Source organism: Theropithecus gelada, chromosome 8 (assembly GCF_003255815.1).
Source record: "Theropithecus gelada isolate Dixy chromosome 8, Tgel_1.0, whole genome shotgun sequence".
NCBI classification, from domain to species: Eukaryota; Metazoa; Chordata; class Mammalia; order Primates; family Cercopithecidae; genus Theropithecus; species Theropithecus gelada.
In genome coordinates this window covers 21670159-21695432 of record NC_037676.1, presented here as the reverse complement: position 1 = coordinate 21695432, position 25274 = coordinate 21670159, and the positions used below count along the sequence as shown (strand labels likewise).

The window sequence follows — 25274 nt, the reverse complement described above, 5'->3', positions numbered from 1 at the left end:
TGCTAAGGAAAGGAAGGGCCATGTCGTGTTCCCGATATGCCATGGCTCCTTGCATATGTGGTCACCAGGCGCCTACATGTCTTCCATGAGTGAATGAATGGGTAATGTGGATTCTAGGAAGCTGCACTAATGCAGATGTTGTGTCCTCAACCTGCTCATAGAGAGCGTTAAACGTGAGAGGTGGGAAGTGTGGCAGGCAGGCCAAGGACAGAACATAGGATCTGAATAGAGTGTGGAGGATCACGCACATCCAGAGTCACCAAGGCCATTGTCAAGTTTTCACTGGGGACGTTCCCCATCAGATCCACCCTTTAGAGATCATTGTTCACCCAGTGGAGAGTGGATTAGGTGGGTGACCTCAAGTGTGGCCTGGGCAGCATTTGGGATGGGTCCTAGTGGTTAGGGTGAGGGTCAGGTTGCATTATCGTGAAGAAGGCAAGTGGCAGCTGAGGCGGATCTCAGAGAAATGATGATAATGCAGGCCAGTGATGCAATGGGTTTGGTAAGAAGAGGAAAGAGGTTCGTGGTGGATTCTAGTGCTTCTAATCTGATACTTGGGTGAGGTCATTACCAAATAAGGAGTAAATGGGCATAAATGGCTTTAAGAATTAGGAACCTGAATGTGCTATTGGAGACCGTATGGACACATCATTGCTCACAGACCTGCAGTACACAAAATGCTAAAAGATTTCAATCTGAATAGAGGAAATGAAATGGAAACATGGATTATTTATTTATTTATTTATTTAGAGACAGTTTCACTGTTGTTGCCCAGGCTGGAGTGCAATGGCGCAATCTTGGCTCACTGCAACCTCTGCCTCCTGGGTTCAAGCGATTCCCCTGCCTCAGCCTCCTGAGCAGCTGGGATTACAGGCGCTCGCCACCACACCCGGCTAATTTTTGTATTTTTAGTAGAGACGGGGTTTCACCATGTTGGCCAGGCCCGTCTCAAACTCCTGACCGCAGGTGATCCACCACCTTGGCCTCCCAAAGTGCTGGGATTACAGGTATGAGCCACCTCGCCCAACTAGGAACATGGATCTTAAGGAAAGAAGGAAGATCATCAGCAATAGAAATATGAATGCACCTATAAAGAATGATTATTTTCTGTTACTTTCTTGAAAATATCAAATAATATAACACTTTGTAGGGTTTGTAACATATGTACATGCCTGAGACAACTATAGCAGAAAGAATCAGTAGTGGAGGTGAATGAATCTGTATTATTTCAAGTCTCCTACATTTTATAATATTACCATATTAATTCTGCCATACAATTCAGTAATAAAAAGGAACGGAGTACTGATGCACATGAAAATATGACTGAATTTCAAAATAATTATGCTGAAAGAAACCAGACAGAAAAGCATATATAGTATCTGATTCTACCTATGATATTTATAGCCAGAAATGGTTTAATTAAAAAAGAAGAAGGACCTTAAATCTACAAGCAAAGTTTACAAATGTAGGAATTAGAAAAAGAATGAACCAAACCCAGAGTTAGCATTATAAAGGAAATAATTATTAGAAGAGAAATAAATAAAACACATAATAGAAAAACAGTAGAGGCCGGACGTGGTGGCTCATGCCTATAATCCCAGCACTTTGCGAGGCCAAGACAGGAGGATCGCTCGAAGCCAGGAGTTTGAGACCAAACTCTGTCTCTACAAAAAATACAAAAACCAGCCTGGCCTGGTGGAGCACACTTGTGATCCCAGTTACTCGGGAAGCTGAGGTGGGAGGATCACTTGAGCCCCAGAGACGTTGGTTGCAGTAAGTCAAGATCACATCACTGCACTCTAGCCTGGGTGACAGAGTGAGACACTGTCTCAAAGAAAGAAAGAAAAAGAAAAAAAGAAAAACCATAGAGAGAATCCACAAAACAAACATTAATTCTTCAAAACTATTAATTAAGCTGACAGAATTCACTAGTGAATTCTAACCAGCTTAATTAATTTTAATGAAGAGCTAATACCACTACTTCTCAAACTCTTTCAAAAACTTGAAGAGAAGGGAACCTTTCTTGACTCTTTCTGTGAGGCCAGCATTGCTCTGATACCCAAGCAGATAAAGATACTACAAGAAAATAAAGCTACATCCCAATATCCCTAATGGATGCAAAAATCTTTAACAAAATACTATCAGAGATAATTCGACAGTACCTTAAATGGATTATACACCATGACCGAGTTGGATTTATTTCCGGAATGCAGGAATGTTTCAACAAATGAAAACTGAACAATGTAATACATTGCATTAATAGAATGAAGGGGGAAAAAGACACATGATCATCTCAATTGATACAGGGAAAACCTTTGATAAAATTCAAAGCCCTTTCATGATGAAAACACTCAGCAAACTAACAATAGAAGAAAACTTCCACTACATCATAAAAGCCATGTAAGAAAACCTCACAGCTAACATCATACTCAGTGTGAAAGACGGAAAGCTTTTCCTTTAAGATTAAAAACAACGTAAGGATACCCACCTACCTTTGCCACTCAGCATAGTACTGGAAGTTCTAGCCAAAACAATTAGGCAAGAAAAAGAAATAAAAGCATCTGAACTTTAAAGGAAAAAGTAAAATCTGTGTTTTCAGATGATATGATCTTACTGGTAGAAAATCCGAAAGAGTTCACAAAAAATTAAACTGCCAAAAATAAAATCATATCAAATTTTTAAAATTTTGAAATTTATTGTTGTTCAGTAAGAGACAGTACAGATTGCAATCTGGGAGATTTCAAACCAAGTGGTAAGAAACTTGCCTTACAGTAGGTATAGGACACTGTATAAAGGAGGATGTATTTTGACAATTTCATGATTGACTATTATAAATTGTATTCTTTTTAAAGGCAATCAGAGCTGTTTAAGCTGATTTTTCTATAGCTGCTTGATTTAATTTCACTGAACCATATTGCATCATGACGAAGGTGTAAAACTTACATTTTGTGGGGTTTTTTTCATGATTACAGTTAATGTTTCAGGGATATCAGGATGTCTTAAGTTTTGGCTACATGGTTATGGGTGATTGCCATAGGGTATAGCTAAACTGTGTTTTAAATTTTTCTTTAATAGTACTAAAATGAGTTCATCAAAGAAGCGGAATACAAAATCAACTGGAAAAGTCAGTTGCATTTCTATACACTACCAATGAACAATTCAAAACAAGAAATTAGGAAAAAATCCATTTACAATAGTATCAAAAATAATAAAATAGGAGTAAACTCACCAAGGAGGTGGAAGACTTGTGCAATGAAAACTATAAAACATTACTGAAAGTAATTAAAGAATACAAAAATAAATGGAAAGATATGCCATGATTATGGATTGTAAGACTAATTATGTCAACATTTCCTAAAGTGATCTATACATTCAATGTAATCTCTATCAAAATCCCAATTACATTTTTGCAGAAATGAAAAAATGTATTCTAAAATTCATATGGAATTTCTAGAGACCAGAATAGCCAAAACAATCTTGAAAATGAATAAAAATGTAGTAAGATTCACATTTCCTGATTTTCAAAACTTCCTGCAAAGCTGCAGTAATCAAAACAGCATGGTACTGGCATAAAAGCAGACAAATAGATAAGTGGAATAGAATAGAGCAGCCAGAAATAAACCCTCACATATATGGCCAAATTATTTTTCACAAGGATGCCAAGATGGTTGAATGGAGGAAAGGGCCATCTTTTCAATGAAGGGGGCTGGGAGAACTGGATATCCATATTCAAAAGAATGAAGTGAACCTTAGCCTAACGTCGTATATAAAAAATAGCTAAAAAAAAAAAAAAAAAAAAAAAAAAAGATGTAAATGTAAGTGCCAAAACTATAGAACTCTTGAAATAAAATATAGGATAAAAATTTTGTGACATTGGATTTGGCAATAATTTCTTGGATATGACACCATGGACACAGGCAACAAAAGAAAAAATATACATTTTGGACTTCATGAAAATCAGTAACTCTTATGCATCAAAAGATACAATTAACTGGATAAAAAGGCAAAACCCACAGAATGAGAGAATATATTTGTGAGTTATATATCTGATAAGGGCTTAATATCTAAAATACATGAAGAATTCCTATAGTCCAACAAAAGAAAAACAACCCGGTTAAAAATGGGCAACTGATTTTTATAAACGTTTCTCCAAAGCAAATATACAAATGGTCAATAAGTATATGAAAAGATACTCTAATCACTAATCATTAGGGAACTGCTGGTCAAAACCACAGAGATACCATCCTATACCCATCAGAATGACTATTATTAAAAAAACACACACAGGCCGGGCCCGGTGGCTCACGCCTGTAATCCCAGCACTTTGGGAGGCCAAGGCGGGTGGATCACGAGGTCAGGAGATCCAGACCATTCTGGCTAACACCGTGAAACTCCATCTCCACTTAAAAAAACACAAAAAAATTAGCCTGGCGTGGTGGCGGGCACCTGTAGTCCCAGCTACTCCGGAGGCTGAAGCAGAATGCGTGAACCCAGGAGGCGGAGCTTGCAGTGAGCGGAGATTGTACCACGGCACTCCAGCCTGGGCGACAGAGCTAGACTCCGTCTCAAACACACACACACACACAGCATTAGCAAGGTTGTAGAGAAGTTGGAACCCTCATGCCCTGTTAATGGGAATGTAAAATTGTGCAGCCACTATGAAAAACAGTTTGATAGTTCCTCAAAAGTAAAAACAGGATTACCAGATGATCCATCATTCCCACTTCTAGGTATATGTCCAAAAGAATTGAAAGCATGGTTTCAAACAGATGTTTGTACACCCATGTTTATAGCAGTATTATTCACAATAGCCAAAAAGTGGAAGAAACCCCGGTTGGACAGATTAATAGATAATGTGGTATATTCATACTATGGAGTATTACTCAGCCATGAAAAGGAAGGAAATACTGGCACACGCTACACAATGAATGAACATTAAAGACATGCTTAGTAAAATGCCATTTATAAAAGGACAAATGAAATAGGATTCCACTTATATGAGGTACCTAATGAAGTCAAATTCACAAAAACCAAAAGTAGAATGTTGGATGCCAGCGGTTGTAAGGAGGGAAGAGTGGGAAGATGAAACAACTTCTGAGGATGGATAGTTGTGATTGTTGCACAACATTAATAAACGTAGTGTCACTGAACTACATACTTTAAAAGATTAAAAGATAAGTTTCATGTGATATATAATTTACCTTAGTTTTAGATTTTTTTAAAAAGAAAGCATTTATTATAGTCACTATAAGAATTACATATAAAATGGAAATATTGTTGATTTAAAAAGCCAATGCACAGTCCGGGCATGGTGTGGCTCACACCTGTAATCCCAGCCCTTTGAGAGGGCGAGGTGAGCAGATATCCTGAGATCAGGAGTTCAAGACCAGCCTAACCAACATGGAGAAACCCCACCTCTACTAAAAATACAAAATTAGCCGGGCATTGTGGCGCATGCCTGTAATCCCAGCTACTCGGGAAGCTGAGGCAGGAGAATCACTTGAACCTGGGAGGCGGAGGTTGTGGTGAGTTGAGATCGCGCCATGGCACTCCAGCATGGGCAACAAGAGCGAAACTCCATCTGAAAAAAAAAAAAGCCAAAAAGCCAATGTACAATTAAAATGGAATTCTAAAACATACTCAATTAACATTAAATATGTAGGTAAGAAGGAACAGGTAAAAAAAAAATAGAATTGACAAAAAATGGTAAAATTATAGAATTATGTTGGCTATATTAATAATTACATTAATTGTAAATCCACCAAAGACTATAACTCAAAGGTAGATATGGTTAGAAGGATGAAAAAGCAGGACTCAACTACATAATGTTTATAAGAGATGGAATTTTTTTTTTTTTTTGAGACAGAGTCTTGGTCTATTGCCCAGGCTGGAGTACAGTGGTGGGATCTCAGCTCACTGCAACCTCTGCCCACTGGGTTCAAGTGATTCTCCTGCCTAAGCCTTCCAAGTAGCTGGGATTACAGGCATGCACCACCATGCCTGGCTAATTTTTGTATTTTTAGTAGAGATGGGGTTTCACCATGTTGGCCAGGCTAGTCTCAAACTCTGGACCTCAGGTGATCCACCTGCCTCAGCCTCTCCAAGTGCTGAGATTACAGGCATGAGCCATTGTGCCCAGCCAAGAGATGGAATTTAAAAGCAAAATACAGTTATGTTAGGAGCAAATGGATGAAAACAGAGATACCATTCAAGTAATAAGCCTAAGAAAACTGCTGCAGCTATCTTAATATCATATGAGGTGGATTTTAAGGCCAAGAATATTATAAGACATGAAAAGGGATCTTTGTAGTGTTGAAATAGTTATTTCATCCAGTAGGCATAATGATCATAAAGTATATGTTCTCAATAATAGAGCTTCAAAATAAATGACGCAAAAATTTACCCAGCACTTTGGGAGGCCAAGGTAGGCGGATTCACCTGAGGTCAGGAGTTCGAGACCAGCCTAGCCAAAATAGAGAAACCTTGTCTCTACTAAAAATACAAAAAGTAGCCAGGTGTGGTGGCGTACACCCGTAATCCCAGCTATTCCCGTAATCCCAGCTATTGGATAGGCTAAGGTAGGAGAATCACTTGAACCCAGGAGGTGGAGGTTGCAGTGAGCCGAGATCATGCCACAGCACTCCAGCCTGGGCAACAAAGTGAGACTCCAATCTCCAGCCTGGGCAACAAAGTGAGACTTCAATCTCAAAAAAAAAAAAAAAAATTAATTAAAAAAAATTACAAAATTCAGAGGAAATTATAACACACTGTTCTCAGCAATTAATGGAACAATTTGACAAAAATATCAGTAAAGTCAAAAAAGATCTGAACCACCTTGACTTAATTGACATTTATAGAGCACACATGCATCTATTGAAAATTCATTCTCTTCTAGTGAAGATGATACCCTCACTCATTTTATAGCCCATATTCTGGGCTATAAAATAAGTCTAAGTAAAGTCTCTTTTAAAAAAGAGAACTCATATAATGTATGTTCTCTGATCTCAATGAAATTCAATTGGAAATAGATAAGAATGTCTGGAGAACCATCCCACTAACCCGACCACCGCTGGCCTTCGCAGGACACCATGAACCACACGGTCCAAACCTTCTTCTCTCCTGTCAACAGCGGCCAGCCTCCCAACTATGAGATGCTCAAGGAAGAGCACGAGGTGGCTATGATGGGGGCGCCCCACAACCCTGCTCCCCCGACGTCCACCGTGATCCACATCCGCAGCGAGACCTCCGTGCCCGACCATGTTGTCTGGTCCCTGTTCAACACCCTCTTCATGAACCCCTGCTGCCTGGGCTTCATAGCGTTCGCCTACTCCGTGAAGTCTAGGGACAGGAAGATGGTTGGCGACCTGACTGGGGCCCAGGCCTATGCCTCCACTGCCAAGTGCCTGAACATCTGGGCCCTGATTTTGGGCATCCTCATGACCATTCTGCTCATTGTCGTCCCAGTATTGATCTTCCAAGCCCATCGATAGATCAGGAGACGTCATTCAGGCCAGGAGCTCTGCCCATAACCTGTATCCCACGTGCTCTACCTTCCATTCCTGGTCCTGCCCCCAGAGCCGAGTCCTGTATCAGCCCTTTATCCTCACACACTTTTCTACAGTGGCATTCAATAAAGTGTACATGTTTCTGGTAAAAAAAAAAAAAAAAAAAAAAAGAATGTCTATAAAGACCTCCAAATTTGGATGCTAAGCAACACACTTATAAACAATCCATGGTTCAAAGGAGAAATTAGAAAGTAATTCAAAAATATTTCAAAATAAATGATAATGAAAACTTAACTTATCAAAACTTGTGGGGAAGCTATTAATATGTTTCTCTTTTTTTTTTTTTTTTTTGAGACAGAGTCTTACCCTGTTGCCCAGGCTAGAGTACAGTGGTGTGATCTCGGCTCATTATAACCTCTGCCTCCCAGGTTCAAGGGATCCTTCTGCCTCAGCCTCCTGAGTAGCTAGGATTAGAGGCACGCACCACCACACTCAGCTAATTTTGGTATTTTTGGTAGAGACAGGGTTTCACCATGTTGGGTCAGGCTGGTCTTGAACTTCTGACCTCATCACCCACCCGCCTTGGCCTCCCAAAGTGCTGGGATTACAGGTGTGTGCCACCACGCCTGGCCACTAATATGGTTCTTAGAGTAAAATGTGTAGCTTTCAATGGTTCTATTAAAAGACTGGGAGTTAAGGGAAATGGATAATGGCCCTTAATGATATAGAGTTTCTTTTGGGGGTGATGAAAATGTTCTAAAATTGATTATAGTGATGGTGGCATAACTCTATGAGTATATTAAAAACCATTAAGCTATGCACTTTAAATGAATGAATTATGTGAATATAATTGTTAATTATGTGAATTAGACCTCACCAAAGCTATTAACAAAAAAGCACTGAATAAAATCCATGACCTGAAGAACCCCATTAATAAATTATAAAATGTAAGTGTAAATTAAAACCAAGGGAAATAACAAGGAGGGTTAAAAATCACTGTAATCGAATACAAACAATAAAATGAATCAAACTGAATCAAAAGTTTGTTCTCTAAAACTGTCAACAAAATTAATAACCCTCTAACTAGACTAACAGAGAAAAAAAGAGAACAGAAAGTACCAGTATTAATCAGGAGTTAATGGTTTATTATTAAAAACTATGCACCATTAAAAGGATAATAAAGAGATCTTATCAATAACTTTAGGCCAATAAATAAATTTGATAACGTGGGTGAAATGGACAAAATCTTTCTTTTTTTTTTGAAACGGGATCTCACTCTGTCTTCCAGACTGGAGTGCAGTGGCACGATCTCAACTCATTACAACCTCTGTCTCCTGAGTTCAAGCAATTCTCCTGCTTCAACCTCCTATGTAGCTGGGACTACAGGCATGTGCCACTATGCCCAGCTAATTTTTTTGTATTTTTAGTAGAGACACGGTTTGTCCATGTTGGTCAGGCTGGTCTTGAACTCCTGACCTCAAATGATCCACCCGCCTTGGCCTCCCAAAGTGCTGGGATTACAGGCGTAAGCCACTGCGCCCAGCCAAAATGGAAGATGATTGAAAACATATGCCCACAAAAGAAACTTGTAAAAGAATATTCTATGGCAGTCTTAATTTTGATAGCCAAAAGCTGAAAATGGCTCAGAGATCTATCAGCAGAAAAATAGATAAGCACATGGCATAATCGGGGCATATGTATACAATGAAATTTGTTTATCAACAAAAAGGAGCAACACTACTCATACATAGAATGACAGATGAATCTGGAAACATTAAGCTGAGTTTAAAAAGGCTCACAAAGGCAGGGCTCGGTGGCTCACGCCTGTAATCCCAGCACTTTGGGAGGGCAAGGTGGGTGGATCACGAGGTCAGAAGATCGAGACCATCCTGGCTAACATGGTGAAACCCCATCTCTACTAAAAATACAAAAAATTAACCGGGCGTGGTGGCGGGCGCCTGTAGTCCCAGCTACTCGGGAGGCTGAGCCAGGAGAATGGCGTGAACCCAGGAGGCGGAGCTTGCAGTGAGTTGAGATCGCGCCACTGCACTCCAACCTGGGTGACACAGCAAGATTCCGTCTAAAAAAAAAAAAAAGGCTCATGAGGATGAGTATATGTATTCAAGATTTTGGAACCGGCAATACTGATTGATCGTGGAAAAACTAATCACTTCTTCGAGCGGTGTTGCCAATTAGGATTACCTGAGAAGGGGCTATAGGGATTTTCTGTGGTTATCCTCATGTTGTATGATTTTAAATAAAGGATTTGGGTTATACATGTATATGAATTTATCAAAACTTACTGAATGGTACACTTGAGAATTATGCATTTTGGCCGTGCGTGGTGGCTCACGCCTGTAAGCACTTTGGAAGGCCTCAATCACTTGAGGTTAGGAGTTCAAGACCAGTCTGGCCAACGTGGTGAAACCCCATCTCTACTAAAGATACAAAAAAATTAGCCAGGCATAGTGGTGTGTGCCTGTAATCCCAGTTACTTGGGAGGCTGAGGCAGGAGGATAGCTTGAACCTAGGAGGCGGAGGCTGCAGTGAGCTAAGATCATGCCACTGCACTCCACTCTGGGCAACAGAGTGAGACTCTGTCTAAATTGTCTAAATATATATATAAACAGTCTAAATTATATATTATATATATATATATATAAAAAATATATACACATTTTGCTGTTGTGGGTATTCATTGCACAAATCTGCAAACTTTATTGAGGGCTTCAAAATTTTCATAATAAAATGTCGAAGGAGAGAACCTATCAGAAGGAGAGCCAGGGAGGACAGGAGAGAATAGGAATGTGATGGCAGAGAAAGGGGACATAGATGTCTGAAGCTGGGGGGGCCCAGCCAGAGGAAGGGACAATTTGAGGGACACATGTTAGCTTCGCTGTCACCAAATACCGGACAGGCTTGTATGGAAGAGGGCTGCATTTTGTCTTGCTTAAATTCAGGCAGTTGAACTGAGCTCAACAAAATGTTTTCATTTTGACTTTTATAGTCTAAATTTCACTTTTTATCTTAAACGCTCTCAAATTTATCTTCACTTTATCTCTAAAACACTCTCAAAATTACAGGAAATTTGCAAAAACTACACAAATACTTTTCGCCGAACCATCTGAAAACTCGGTGTTGACTTCATGGACATCGTTCCTCAACACTTTGGTGCATACTTTGTACAAATAAGAACATTCTCCCCCATAACCATGACATAGTATTCAAAATGAGAGCATTAACATCAACAGATTACTACAACTAATCCTCAGACCCTATTCAAATTTCTCCGATAGAGTGGGCACAGTGGCTCATGCCTGTAATCCCAGCACTTTGGGAGGTCGAGGCGGGAGGATCACTTGAGGTCAGGAGTTCAAGACGAGCCTAGACAACATGGTGAAACCCCATCTTTACCAAAAATATGAAACATTAGCCAGGTGCAGTGGCACATAGCTGTAATCCCAGCTACTCAGGAGGCTGAGGCAGGAGAATCGCTTGAACCCAGGAGGCGGAGGTTGCAGTGAGCCGAGATCACGCCATTGCACTCCAGTCTGGGTGACAGAGCGAGACGCCATCTAAAAAAATAAAAAACAAAAAGCAAAAAACAGAAAAAACACACCACCACCACCAACAACAAATTTCTCCAGTAGCTCTTATGTCATTTATAGCACAGAGATCCTCTCCTGAATAGCTGTACTGTTGTTTTCTCTTGTCTGTGACTCTTTGGTATTTAGTGGGGCATTGACAGGATATTTTGGAGACAGCTTATCAGGTACCTGTTTTTAAAAAAATATTTATTTGTATGGCCGGGCGCGGTGGCTCAAGCCTGTAATCCCAGCACTTCGGGAGGCCGAGAAGGGCGGATCACAAGGTCAGGAGATCAAGACCATCTTCGCTAACCCGGTGAAACCCCGTCTCTACTAAAAAGTACAAAAAACTAGCCGGGCGAGGTGGCGGGCGCCTGTAGTCCCAGCTACTCGGGAGGCTGGGGCAGGAGAATGGCATGAACCCGGGGAGGCGGAGCTTGCAGAGCTTGCAGTGAGCTGAGATCTGGCCACTGCACTCCAGCCTGGGCGACAGAGCGAGACTCCGTCTCAAAAAAAAAAAAAGAAAAAAAAATTATTTGTGATAAAATTACTACACATATTTAGTAAAATTTACCATCGTAACTATTTTAAATGTACAGTTCAGCTGTGTTAACATTCACATTGTTGTGTAACCAATCTCCAGAACACTTTTTGTCTTGCAGAAGTGAAATCCTGTACCCATTTAACAGCTTCTAATTCTCCCCTTTACCCAGCCTCTGACAACTACCGTGCTTTCTGTTTTTATGAATTTAACTACTCTAAGTACCTCATATAATTGGAATCATACAGTATTTGCCTTTTTTTTTTTTTAAGACAGTCTTGCTCTGTCACACATGCTAGAGTGCAGTGGCGTGATCTCTGCTCACTGCAACCTCTACCTCCTGGGTTCAGATGATTCTCCTGCCTCAGCCTCCCCAAGTAGCTGGGATTACAGGTGCCCGCCACCACATCTAGCTAATTTTTGTATTTTAAGTAGAGACAGTGTTTCACCATGTTGGCCAGGATGGTCCTGAACTCCTGATCTCGGGTAATCCACCTGCCTCGGCTTCCCAAAGTGCTGGGATTACAGGTGTGAGCCACCGTGCCCAGTCAGTATTCATCATTTCTGACTGGTTTATTTCATGTAGCGTAATATCCTCAAGGTTCACCCATATTGCAGCATTTGTCAGCATTTCCTTTTTCTAAGGTGAATAAGATTCCATTGTATGCATGTACCACATTTTATTGATCCATTCATATGATGGAGACAGATTGCTTCCCTCTTTTGGCTGTTGTGAATAATACTGCTATAAACATGGGTGTACCAATATCTGTTTGAAACTCTACTTTTTTAAAGAAAAAAATGAATGATTCATTACGTAAAATTATGCTTGCCAGAATACAAAAAAAAATATTTCTTTTACCTTTACATATTTATGACAAGTACCAAGCAAAGTATAAGAGCTGGAAGAACTCATTACAAATTACCAAAAAGTATTTATTTGGTGAAATTATTCAAGTCATGAATGCTAAGTAAATTAATGCACTTCAAAATACATGAAGTGTAAAACAAGCATAGAAACAGTGATCTCGGCCAGGCGAGGTAACTCAAGCCTGTAATCCCAGCACTTCTGGAGGCAGAGGTGGGTGGATCGCTTGAGGTCAGGAGTTTGAGACCAGCCTGGCCAACATGGCGAAACCCCATCTCTACTAAAATACAAAAATTACTCAGGCGTGGTGGTGGGCGCCTGTAATCTCAGCTACTTGAGAGGCTGAAGCAAGAGAATTGCTTGAACCTGGGAGGCGGAGGTTGCAGTAAGCCCCGATCATGCCACTACACTCCAGCTGGGGCCACAGAGCAAGACTCCTTCTCAAAAAAAAAAAAAAAGTAAACAGTGGTCTTAAATGATGATTCCTTTCACAAAACTAACCAACAAAGAAGAAGCACAAGAAAGTTTGTCAGGTTAGGCAGAAAAGAACAAATCAAATGTATTGTTGGGTGGGATTGAACAAAAACCAACATCTAAGCAACTAGGATTCCAAAAACAAAAAGAAAACTTAAATGAGTAATTAGGACTCAAAACAGAATAAGAATATTCTAATACTCTATATCGTTTTTCTACTAATAACAGAAAGAAGGATTTGGGCTGGGCATGGTGGCTCATGCCTGTAATCCCAGCACTTTGGGAGGCCAAGGTGGGCTGATCGCTTGAGGTCAGGAGTTTGAGACCAACCTAGCCAACATAGTAAAGCCCTGTATCTACTAAAAATACAATAATTAGCTGGGCATGGTGGCGCATGCCTGTAATCCCAACTACTCGGGAGGCTGAGGCAGGAGAATTGCTTGAACCTGGGAGGCGGAGGTTGCAGTGAGCTGAGATCACACCACTGCACTCCAGCCTGGGTGACAAGAGGGAAACTCAGTCTCTAAATAAATAAATAAATAAATAAGAAGGATTTAGAGGCCAAGTATGACCTGTAGACCCAGGTACTGTCGAAGCATTTGCACTGAAGTCATCTTGGGATGGACATATAAATGAACTTTACTGTTACTCAAAGGTGAGAAAATGTATACATTATAGCTGGGCGCGGCGGCTCACACCTGTAATCCCAGCACTTTGGGAGGCCGAGGCGGGTGGATCACTTGAGGCCAGCAGTTCGTGACCAGCCTGGCCAACACGGCAAAACCACGTCTCTACAAAAAATACAAAAACTAGCCAGGCGTGGTGGCGCACACCTGTAATCCCAGCTACTCGGGAGGCTGAGGCAGGATAATTGCTTGAACCCAATAGGTAGAGGTTGCAGTGAGCTGAGATCATACCACTGCACATCGGCCTAGGGGACAGAGCAAGACTCTGTCTCAAAAAACAACAACACTAAAACTTACGCATTATAAAAGAAAGGAAAACAATTATACCTGAATAGGGCAAAAAGATTACACATTAAAATGATCAAATGTATCTCTACTATAAAACTAAAATAATCTGCTTCCAAAGAATTCCTTTGTACTTTAATGAGAGGAAAGCTTTTACCCTAATGAAAAGGCAAATGGGAGGTCTCTGGGAAGTTGGAATCGTCATAGCAAAAAAATAGAAAAAAGAGAGATACCTACCAGAAAATGTACATTAATGTCCATAATCTCATTTGTAAAAAAAAAAGCTCAAATTAAACTTTTTCTTTTTTTTTTTTAAACAGAGTCTTGCTCTGTCACCAGGCTGGAGGGCTATGGCACAACCTCTGCTCACTGCAACCTCCCACTCCCTGGTTCAAGCGATTCTCCTGCCTCAGACTCCTACGTAGCTGGGATTACAGAGCTGGGATTATAGGCATGGACCACCACGCCCGGCTAATTTTTGTATTTTAGTAGAGACGGAGTTTCACTATGTTGACCAGGATGGTCTCGATCTCCTGATCTCATGATCCACCTGCCTCGGCCTCTCAAAGTGCTGGGATTACAGGCGTGAACCACTGCATCCGGCCATAATTAAACTATTTTAAAAATAAAAGTAATACATGAATAATATATATGTAATATGAATAATATGCCAAATTATTATATTCTATAGTCATAAGTGTTATTGATAGATACACTTGATTCATGCTACAAGAAAAAGAATTGAGACACTTACCTTCACATTTCGGAATTCCTGAGTCTTATCAGGCAAAAACAAGTCCTGAAAAAACAAAGTAAATCTACTTATTATAGTAGGGCATTAAGGTAATATTGTATTTGTAGTTTTAAAACTGACGGCTCTAAGGACAGTATATATGTGCTTCAATGAAATTATAAACATGAAAACCCTGCTTTCAGTTCTTTTGGATATATACCCAGAAGTGGGATTGCTGGATCATCTGGTAATTCTACTTTTAATTTTTTGAGGAACCACCATACTGTTCCTGGACCAAACTGAGGGTCAGGCTGCTATTTCTTGCCACCCAATCATGAGATGCCAATGAACTGGGAACAAAGAGAGTTTTTATTTCTGTAACTGGTTACAGGGAGAAGGCCTGGAAATTATTGCCAGACCAACTCAAAATTACAAAGTGTTTCAGAGTTTATATACCTTCTAACCTATATGTCTACATGTAAGAGTGCATTCATCTAAAGACATAAGTGATTAACTTCTTTTAATCTATAACTAAGGTCTGAGTCCTGAAGACCTTCCTCTGGAGCCTCAGTAAATTTACTTAATCTAAATGGGTCCAGGTGCTGGGGTTGTTACCCTTATCTTGTCTCCTGCTAAACCACGGAGGTTTGGGGAGTTCCTTCAGACCTCCAATACACTTGTTTGTGGAGGCCTGAGGAGTTTCTTCAAAACCCCCAATAAAACTGGTTTAATCCTAAATGGGTCCTGTTAAGAATTCCTCTATTATTTTGTCACGCTTTAAGGCCTAGGCAAAATTCTTGATGGGCTTTTGTTACATTCCAGCCTTTGTATAAGGGCACTGGCCTTGTTTTTTTTTTTTTTTTTTTTTTTTTTTTTTTTTTAAGCATTTAATAGTTAACTTAAGCACTTGATTAGTACTGAAACAGTTGTGATGGAGGGCTGCATTAGTGAAAACTGGACTGCCACAATCCCAACTGTCAATTTGTGCATGATTTCTATCATGCTTGTATATTTATTTATCATGAGAATCGTAGGGAGATGGGGCGTCATAATCTTTCTGGCTACTTCGTGCTGAGAGAGGGTCATCGTTATGGGGCACCAGATGCACTGCTGGAGTGGAGGAGGTCGATTTGTTCCTGGTAGCACTCTGTTTTAGGGGCTTAGAGGCAGTGCCTGCTGAAACACCTAGTTTTCAGTTCATAGGGCTTTAAGAAAGCACAGCTTAGGTTTCAGTGATTTCCAGTTAAGGGAAATGGGGAAAAAGGAAAAGAAAAAGGAAAAAATTGAAAACATTTTTGAGACTTGCAGCCAGAAAAATTAGAATTTAATCCAAACTGTAGAAAATAATAAAAACTGAAAAACATTGAGGAAGACTAGAATTTAACAACAGGTGTAACTATAGTTTTTGAAACATAATTTTTCTCTCTCTAGTTTCCCATTTTTAGTAAAAGACAAATCATGGTAGGACTGGTTTGCTTTATTGTACTTGTCCTAATTATTTATATACCGTGCAGCAAGAATAATTATTTTTTACATACGCCTTTTAAATTGGCTTTGATAGAACTTTGTTCCATAGAAGGAATCTGAGATAAGACCCTTTTAAAGCCGAGTCCAACCATGGATTTGTACCATCAAATACCTATGAGTTGGGCAAATTCCTCTCTTTTTGAGGTTCCAAGATAAGTTGGGGTTCCCGGCCTGTCAGAAAGTGACAATCTTTACTTACCACAGGTCAGAAACCCTGTACAGGGTCTACGTACACAAAATATGAGGCCAGTTTCCAAGGGCTTTCTTGGCTTCGTAAGTCAAGTTTGATTCGTTAAAGGAGAGCAAAGTCAAAGCCTTGGTAAAATAACCAGTTTTTCCAATTGTGTCTTGTAACAAAAGAAAACAGATTCTTACTGCACTTATGCAAATAACTATATTGCCATAACTTAAGAATACTCACAAATAGTTTCCAAATTCTGGAGAAAATCAGGTAGAGAGAAACAAATATGCTCCAAATTTTGTTCATAGAAGTATACTGTACTTAATTGTTAAAAGGTGTTAATAGCTCAAAAGAAAAGTTTTCCTTGATTCTGAAAAGCAAAACAAAGGATTAGCAACATTTTAAGCCAAAAGTCAAAAAGATCACTTCAGTCTCCTATTAGTTCAGTTCATGCAGTTAATTCTTGTCCTGTTTGATATTAATGAACATTTTAACTCTTCAAGAGTTGTGAACATTTTTCCTCTATTCTGGTGTCACAATCTCCAAAGTTATCAGAAACCTACATTCAAGAGCACCTGTCAGAGCTTTACAGCTAATTATAAAACTACCTTCTAAAGAGGACCAAAACAAGACAACAAATTTATGGATGACAAAAAGTTTTAGGGTAGCCATAGTTAAAGACACAATTGACGACAAGGTTATCTGTTACCTCTGTGGCACACAATAATTTTAACATAACAATTATAATTACTACTGATAACATACACTAAGATATATCAGAATTATAGGAGTCTTCCATAACCTTGGAACACATACCAATAACATATTTATGCACATATAGCCCAAAGAAAGCCAAACACCATTTCATGTTTAACAATGCTTCCTGTATAATTTTTATATTGAATAAGCCACATTTCACCTTTACATTGGTGTACTATTAATGTTAAATCCAATTTTTAATAAAACCTTATAGACACATTTACCCGATGTTAATGTTTGACCATAAGGTAAGGCCCTAGGAGAGAGAGAAATAAAACCAAAAACATGAAGGCCTTTTAAAGGCCTTCACACGTGCACACACACACACACACGTACATACACATTTTGAATGTTAGCTTTTAATTAAGCTGACTCTCAATCACTGAGTTTCAAAAAAACCTTTCTCCTTCTCAGAGGCCTTTTAGCAGAGATGGACCCAATACTTCCCATTTTCAAGTTTACATGGTATCAAAAAGAACAAGACAGACACACAAACACATGGAAACATTTCAGAAAAACACAAGGGGAAGTGCACTACGGCAAAACAGACTCTCAAAACTAACGCAAAACCTGATATCAACCAAAGGGAAAGTGGGTGTATGAGCCAGCCCTATTGCTTCCCTTGGCAGTACCGGACAAATGGCTTAGCAAGCCCAAATGGGAAAACAATAGGCTCCTGGCATAGGATCCCATTGACTTACCCTTTGAGCGTGTCCGCTCTTTATCTCGGTTCCTCCCCAGTAGAGAAAGGGACGTGCAGATTTGCACATAAACAGCCCTCTGGAGGTTCCCAGGGGAAACATCACCCGACAGCTGCTGGGATCCTCCTGAAGACTGTCTCATTGCAAGTTGCCAGCTGCTGAACACAGCACTGTTCTTACCTCCTGGCAGGAGAGTTTTTTGTTCCCAGACCAAACTGAGGGTGGGGCTGCTACTTCTTTTCACCCAATAATGAGATGTAGATGAACTGGGGAGGAAGAGAGTTTTTATTTCTGAAACTGGTTACGGGGAGAAGTCCTGGAAATTATCGCCAGACCAACTCAAAATTACAAAGCTTTTCAGAGTTTGTATCCCTTCTAAGCTATATGCCTACGTGTAAGAGTGCATTCACCTAAAGACATAAATGATTAACTTCTTTTAATCTATAACTAAGGTCTGAGTCCTGAAGGCCTTCCCCTGGAGCCTCAGTAAATTTACTGAACCTAAATGGGTCCAGGTGCTGGGGTGGTTACCCTTTTCTTGTCTCCTGCTAAATCATGGTGGTTTGGGGAGTTCCTTCAGACCTCCCATACACTTGTTTGTGGAGGCCTGTGGAGTTTCTTCGGACCCCCAATAAAACTTGTTTAATCCTAAATGGGTCCTGTTAAGAATTCCTTCGTTATTTTGTCATGCTTTAAGGCCCAGGAAAGGCCTAGGCAAAACTCTTGATGGGCTTTTGTTACATCCCAGCCTTTGTATAAGGGCACTGGTTTTTTTTAGCTTTTAATATTTAACTTAACCACTCAGTCAGTACCGACACAATTGTGATGGAGGGCTGAGTTAGTGAAACCTGGCCTGCCACAATACTGTTTTTCACAGTGTGCGTTTTACATTCCCACCAACAGGGCACAAGGGTTCCAGTTTCTTCACACCTCACCAGCACTTGTTACTTTCCATGCTGTTGTTTTTAATACAGCAGATGTTAGTGGTGTTGAGCATCTTTTCATGTGCTTATGGGCCATTTACTTATCTTCTTTGGAGAACTGTCTTTCGAGTCTTTTGCCCCTAAAAATTTTTTTTAAAAATTTTTATTGTAAATTAATAAATTATGGCCAGGCACAGTGGCTCATGCCTGTAATCCCAGCACTTTGAAAGGCCGAGACAGGAGGACTGCTTGAGCCCAGGCATTCAAGACCAGCCTGGGCAACATGGCAAGTCCCAATAAATTGTATGTATTTATGGGGATTTATAGGTTACAAAGTTATGTTACAATTTGTGCATACAATATGGAATAATTAAATCAGCTAATTGACATGTCCATCACTTCAAATACTTACCATTTTTATGGTGAGAACATTTGAAATTTATTCTTTTAGCAATTTTGAAATGTACAATATGCTGTTATTAACTATATTCATTGCACTGTGCAACAGATCTCAAAAACCTTATTCCTCCTAACTGATGCTTTGTACCTTTGACTATCATCTCCCCATTGCCCCACCCCCCAGACTCTGGTAACCATTCTACTCTCTGCTTCTGAATTCAGTTGTTTTCTTTCTTTCTTCCTCTTTTTTTTTTTTTTTTTTTTTGAGATAAGAGTTTTGCTTTTGTTGCCCAGGCCAGGGTGCAATGGTGCAATCTCAGCTCACTGCAACCTCTGCTTCCTGAATTCAAGTGATTCTCTTGCCTTAGCCTCCTGAGTAGCTGGGATTACAGGTGCCCACCACCACACCCAGCTAATTTTTGTATTTTTAATAGAGACAGGATTTCACCATGTTGGCCAGGCTGGTCTCGAAATCCTGACCTCAGGTGACCCACCCCACCTCAGCCTCCCAAAGTGCTGGGATTACAGGCATGAGCCACTGCATCCAGCCTAGTTGTTTTCAATTTCACATATGAAAACATACAGTATATCTTTTTTTGTGCCTAACTTATTTCACTTAGCATTATGTATTCCAATTCCATACATGTTGTTGCAAGTGACAAAATTTCTATCTTTTTAAAGGCTGAATAGTATTCTGTATTATCTACATACCACATTTTCTTTATCCATTCATCTGTTGATGGACACAGTTGATTCCATAACTTGGCTGTTGTAAATAGAGCTGCAATGAACATGGAAGTGCAGATATCTCCTTGACATACTGATTTCAAATCTTTTTGGTAAATACTCAGAAGTGGGATTGCTGGATCATATAATAATTCTATTTTTAGTTTTTTGAGACACCTCCATACTGCCTTCCATAATGGCTGTACTAATTTACATTCCCACCAACAGTGAGCAAGGGTTCCCTTTTCTTCGTATCCTCACCAACACTAGTTATTGTTCATCTTTTCCATAGTAGCCATTCTGATGGGTATGGAATGATAATGATATCTCATTGTGGTTTTAATTTGCACTTCCCTAATGATTCGTTATGTTGAATTTTTTAAAATATATCTATTGACCATTTGTGTGTCTTCTACTGAGAAATGTCTACTCAGGTCCCTTGTCCATTTTGTAATCAGATTATTTGTTCTCTTTGAATAGAATTATTTGAGTTCTTTATATATTTTAGATGTTAACCCCTTATCAGATGTATGGTATGCAAATATTTTCTCCCAATCTGTAGCTTATTGATTCACTCTGTTGTTTCATTTGTTGTGCAGAAACTTTTTTTTTTTTTTGAGACAGAATTTCACTCTTGTTGCCTAGGCGGGAGTGCAATGGCATGATCTTGGCTCACCACAGCCTCCACCTCAAGTGATTCTCCTGTCTCAGCCTCCCGAGTAGCTGGGAGGTTCAAGCAATTCTCCTGCCTCAGCCTCCCGAGTAGCTGGGATTACAGGCACACGCCACCATGCCCAGCTAATTTTGTATTTTTAGTAGAGATGGGGTTTTTCCATGTTGATCAGGCTGATCTTGAACTCCTGACCTCAGGTTGTGCAGAAACTTTTTATGTTGATATAATTCCATTTGTCTATTTTTGCTTTTGTTGTTTGCACTTTTGGGGTCAAATCTAAAAAAGTGTTGCCCAGATCAGTGTTGTGTAGTCTTAGCCCCTGTGTTTTCTTCTAGTAGTTTAATGGTTTCAGGTCATATATTTAAGTCTTTAATCCATTTTGAGTTGATTTTTGTATATGGTGTAAGATAAGGGTCCAATTTCATTCTTCTGCATATGGATATCCAGCTTTCCTAACACCATTTATTGTGGAGATTTTTTTTTTTCCATTGTGTATTCTTGTAACTTTTGGCAAAAATCAATTGACCATAGCTATGTGGATTCATTTCTAGGCTGTGTATTTTGTTCCATTGGTCAATGTGTATATTTTTATACCTGTGCCATGCTGTTTTAATTATTATTGCTTTCTAGTATAGTTTGAAATCAGGTAGTGTGATGCCTCCTGCTTTGTACTTTTTGCTCATGATTGCCTTGGCTATTTGGGTTTTTTTTTATGGTTGCATATGAATTTTAGAATTGTTTTCTCTATTTCTGTGAAAAATGATATTGGAATTTTGATAGTGATTACATTGAGTCTATAGATTGCTTTGGATAGTGTGGACATTTTAACAGTATTACTTCTTCCAAGTCATGAACATTTATTTTCATGCGTTTGTGTCTCTTTCCACTTATTTGTCTCTTCTATTTTGTTCATCAGTGTTTTATGGTTTTCAATGTACAGGTCTTTCACTTCATTACATTTACTCCTAAGTTTGGTTTTTTTTTTTTTTTTTGTTTTTTTGTTTTTTTTTGTTCTTTGCTTTTAATAGGTTTGTTTTCTTTTTTTTTTTTTTTTTTTTTTTTGACGGAGTCTCGCGCTGTCGCCCAGGCTGGAGTGCAGTGGCGCAATCTCGGCTCACTGCAAGCTCCGCCTCCCGGGTTCACGCCATTCTCCTGCCTCAGCCTCCTGAGTAGCTGGGACTACAGGCGCCCACCACCGCGCCCGGCTAATTTTTTGTATTTTTAGTAGAGACGGGGTTTCACTGTGGTCTCGATCTCCTGACCTTGTGATCCGCCCGCCTCGGCCTCCCAAAGTGCTGGGATTACAGGCGTGAGCCACCGCGCCCGGCATAGGTTTGTTTTCTTAATATCAGTTTCATATAGTTCATTATTAATATATAGAAATGCTACTGATTTTCATATGTTGATTTTGTATCCTACAACTTTACTGAATTTGTTTACCATTTCTAACAGTTTTTTGTTGGAGTCTTCAGGGTTTTCTATATATAAGATCATGTCATCAGCAAATAGACAATTTTACTTCTTCCTTTTCTATTTGAATATCTAATAATTCTTTTCTTTTTCTTGCCTAATTGCTCTGGCTACGACTTCCAGTCCCATGTTGAAAAAAAGTGGTGAGAGTGAGCATCCTTGTGTTGTTCCTGATATTAAAGGAAAAGCTTTCAACTTTTCACTGCTGAGTATGATATTAGCTGTAAGTTTGTCATATAAGGCTTTTTTGTGTTGATACATTCCTTTTACACCTAATTTGTTGAGTGAGAGTTTTTGTCATGAAAGAATGTTGTGTTTTGTCAAGTGCTTTTTCTACATCTATTGAGGTGATCCATATGGTTTTTGTCCTTCATTTTGTTAATATAGTATATCACATTTATTGATTTTCATATGTTGAACCATCTTTGCATCCCAGAATAAATTCCATTTTATCATGGTGAATGATTCTTTTAATGAGCTATTGAATTTTGTCTACTGGTATTTTGTTGAAGATTTTTGCATCTGTGTTTATTAGAGATATTGGCCTATAATTTTCTTTTCTTACAGTGTTCTATTCTGGCTTTGGTATCAAGGTAATGCAAGCCTTGTAAAATAAGTTTGGAAGTATTCCCTCCTCTATAATTTATTTGGGAAAGTTTAGAAAGGACTGGTTTTAGTTCTTGTTTAAATGTTTTGCTGAATTCAGCAGTGAAGCCATCTAGGTCCTGGGTGTTTCTTTGATGGGAGACTTTTCATTACTGATTCAATATCCTTAATCATTACTGGTCTGTTCAGATTTTCTATTTCTTCATGATTCAGTATTGGTAGGTTGTATGTGTCTAGAAATTTGTCCATTTCTCCCAGGTGGTTCAATCCTTTGGCATATAATTGTTCATAATACTTTCATATGATCCTTTGCATTTCTGTGGTATCCATTGTAATGTGTCTCCTTGTTGTTTTTTTTGTTTGTTTGTTTTTTGTTTTCTTTGAGACAAGAGTCTCCCTCTGTTGCCCAGGCTGGAGTGCAGTGGGATGATCTTGGCTTACTGCAACTTTTGCCTCCCAGGTTCAAGTGATTCTCGTGCCCCAGCCACCCGAGTAACTGGGATTACAGGTGTGCTCCACCATGCCTGGCTTTTTTTTTTTTTTTTTTTTTTTTTTTGTATTTTAGTAGAGATGAGGGTTTGCCATGTTGGCCAGGCTGGTCTCCAACTCCTGGCCTCAAGTGATCCATCCGTCTTGGCCTCCCAAAGTGCTAGGATTACAGGCGTGAGCCACCTCACCTGGCCTCCTCATTCATTTTTTATTTGATTTATTTGTCTTCTTTCTTTTTTCTTAGTCTAGTTAAAGGTTTGTTGATTTCATCTATTTTTTTCAAATAACTAACAGAATTTTGATAGTCTTTTGTATTTTTTTCTAGTCTCTATTTTATTTATTTTTGTTCTGATTTTTATTATTTCTTTTGTTCTGCTAACTGTGGGCTTAGTGTATCTTTTATTCTATTTCCTTGAGGTACAACATTAAGTCTTCTATTCGAGATCTTTCTTCTTTTTTGATGTAGGCATTTATTGCCATTTCCTCTTAACACTGCTTTTGCTGCATCCCATAAATTTGGTTATGTTATCTTTCCATTTCATTTTCTTAATATATTTTTAAATTTTCCTTTTGATTTCTTCTTTGACACATTGGCTTCTCAAGAGCTTATTACCATTCAAGTTCTTTGTTCATTTCTTAACCACATTGTTGGCTTGTGGTTGTTGCTGTTGAGTTGGAGTTTTTATATATTTTAGATATTAACCTTTTATCAGATATATAGCTAGTAAATGTTTTCCTCTTCCTGTGGGTTGCGCCTTCACCAATGATATCATTTGATGCACAAAAGTTTTTAATTTTTATATAGTGCAATTTATCTATTTTTTTCCTATATTGCTTGTGTTTTGGGGATCACATTCAAGAAATCATTGCCAAATCCAAGGTCATGAAGAATCGTTCCTATGTTTTCTCCTAAGTTTTAGGGTTTTCACTTTTATGTTAGATTTTGGATCCATTTTGAGTTAATTTTTGTATATATGTAAGCTGAAGGTCTGAGGTCATTGTTTTGTGATGAGTCAATATCTAGATTTCCCAAGACCATTTTAAAAAAGATTGTCCTCTCTCAATTAAATGGTCTTGGTACCTTTTCCAAAAATTACTTGATATATACAGTCATGCACCACATAACAACATTTCTGCCAACAACAGACTGCATATATGATGGTGGCTCCAGCAATTATGTAACATACTACACAGGTTTGTAGCCTAGGAGCAAGAGGCTATACCATATAGGCCAGGTGTGTGATAGGCTACACCATCTAGGTTTGTGTAAGCATACTCTCTGATGTTCACACAACACAATCGCCTAACAACCCTTTGCTCAGAACAATGTTGATCAATGCATGGCTGTATGTGCAAGTTCATTTCTGGGCTCTCTGATCTAGTCCACTGGTCTATATGTCAGGCACCTTTTAAAATCAGAAGTTCATTATTTAATGCTTGATCCTGTATCCCAATTTTTTAAGTTTGCTATATTATAACCCCCATTTATAAAATGTGTATGTGTGCCTGTGTGTCTGTGTGTGTATCTGTGTGAGAGAGAGAATGAGAGAAAGAGAGAGAGAATAGGCATACCTATGGAAAAATAGTGGAACTAAATGAGACAAAATATTAATGGATGCTATCTTTAGCTGAGATTATCACGTGTGGTTTGTGTATTCTTCTAAAAACCTTCCTTGCCCACATTTTCTGGAATAAACATGTTTAGAAGAGTTTTTCAAGTGAATGTTACTTGGCCTTCCCTGAAATACGAGGGGACGAACAAACACGAAAGGATGTTTGAGAGGTGAGAGTCGCAAGAAAGATGAGGGTTCTGTTTAGCCTGCGTGCCTGGGGTCAAGGGAATGTGAGTGGATCCTGGGAGGGGTGAGCTCTGGAAGCCACTCACACCCATCCCTGCTTTGTCCCCACAGGTCTCAGCTGACTGTGCTCCGATCACCCGACAATCCCTAGTTCCCCAGCGAAGAGCGGCCCCACGGCAAAAGAGATCCAGCCCCACAGAGGGATTGTGTCCACCTGGTATGTTTAAGATGGGTCTCGGATCCTTGCCCCTCCTCCCCTTGTCTCCCTGAGCTTCTAGTCTGTTTCCTTTGCACTTCCTGGTTCTTTATGCCACAGACAGGCATTGGGTGCCTCCAGCTCAA

At 39.3% G+C, this 25274-nt stretch overlaps 1 protein-coding gene and 1 pseudogene across 4 annotated transcripts in view; both read left to right on the top strand.

Annotated features, from left to right (window-relative positions):
* Positions 1-25274, top strand: part of TNFRSF10B (TNF receptor superfamily member 10b) — a 54554-nt gene that overhangs the window by 5201 nt on the left and 24079 nt on the right. For both annotated transcript variants that reach the window (XM_025395274.1, XM_025395273.1), the window contains exon 2: positions 25044-25149. In XM_025395274.1, coding sequence (XP_025251059.1) covers positions 25044-25149 — 106 coding nt within the window. The remainder of the gene's footprint in view (positions 1-25043; positions 25150-25274) is intronic.
* On the top strand, positions 7045-15794 carry LOC112630736 (annotated as a pseudogene). 2 transcript variants are annotated; one of them, XR_003120925.1, is made up of 2 exons: positions 7047-7620; positions 15782-15794. The product of XR_003120925.1 is annotated as an interferon-induced transmembrane protein 3 pseudogene, transcript variant X2 (transcript). The 2 variants fall into 2 exon arrangements; XR_003120924.1 differs by lacking the exon at positions 15782-15794 and having other exon boundaries at positions 7045-7661.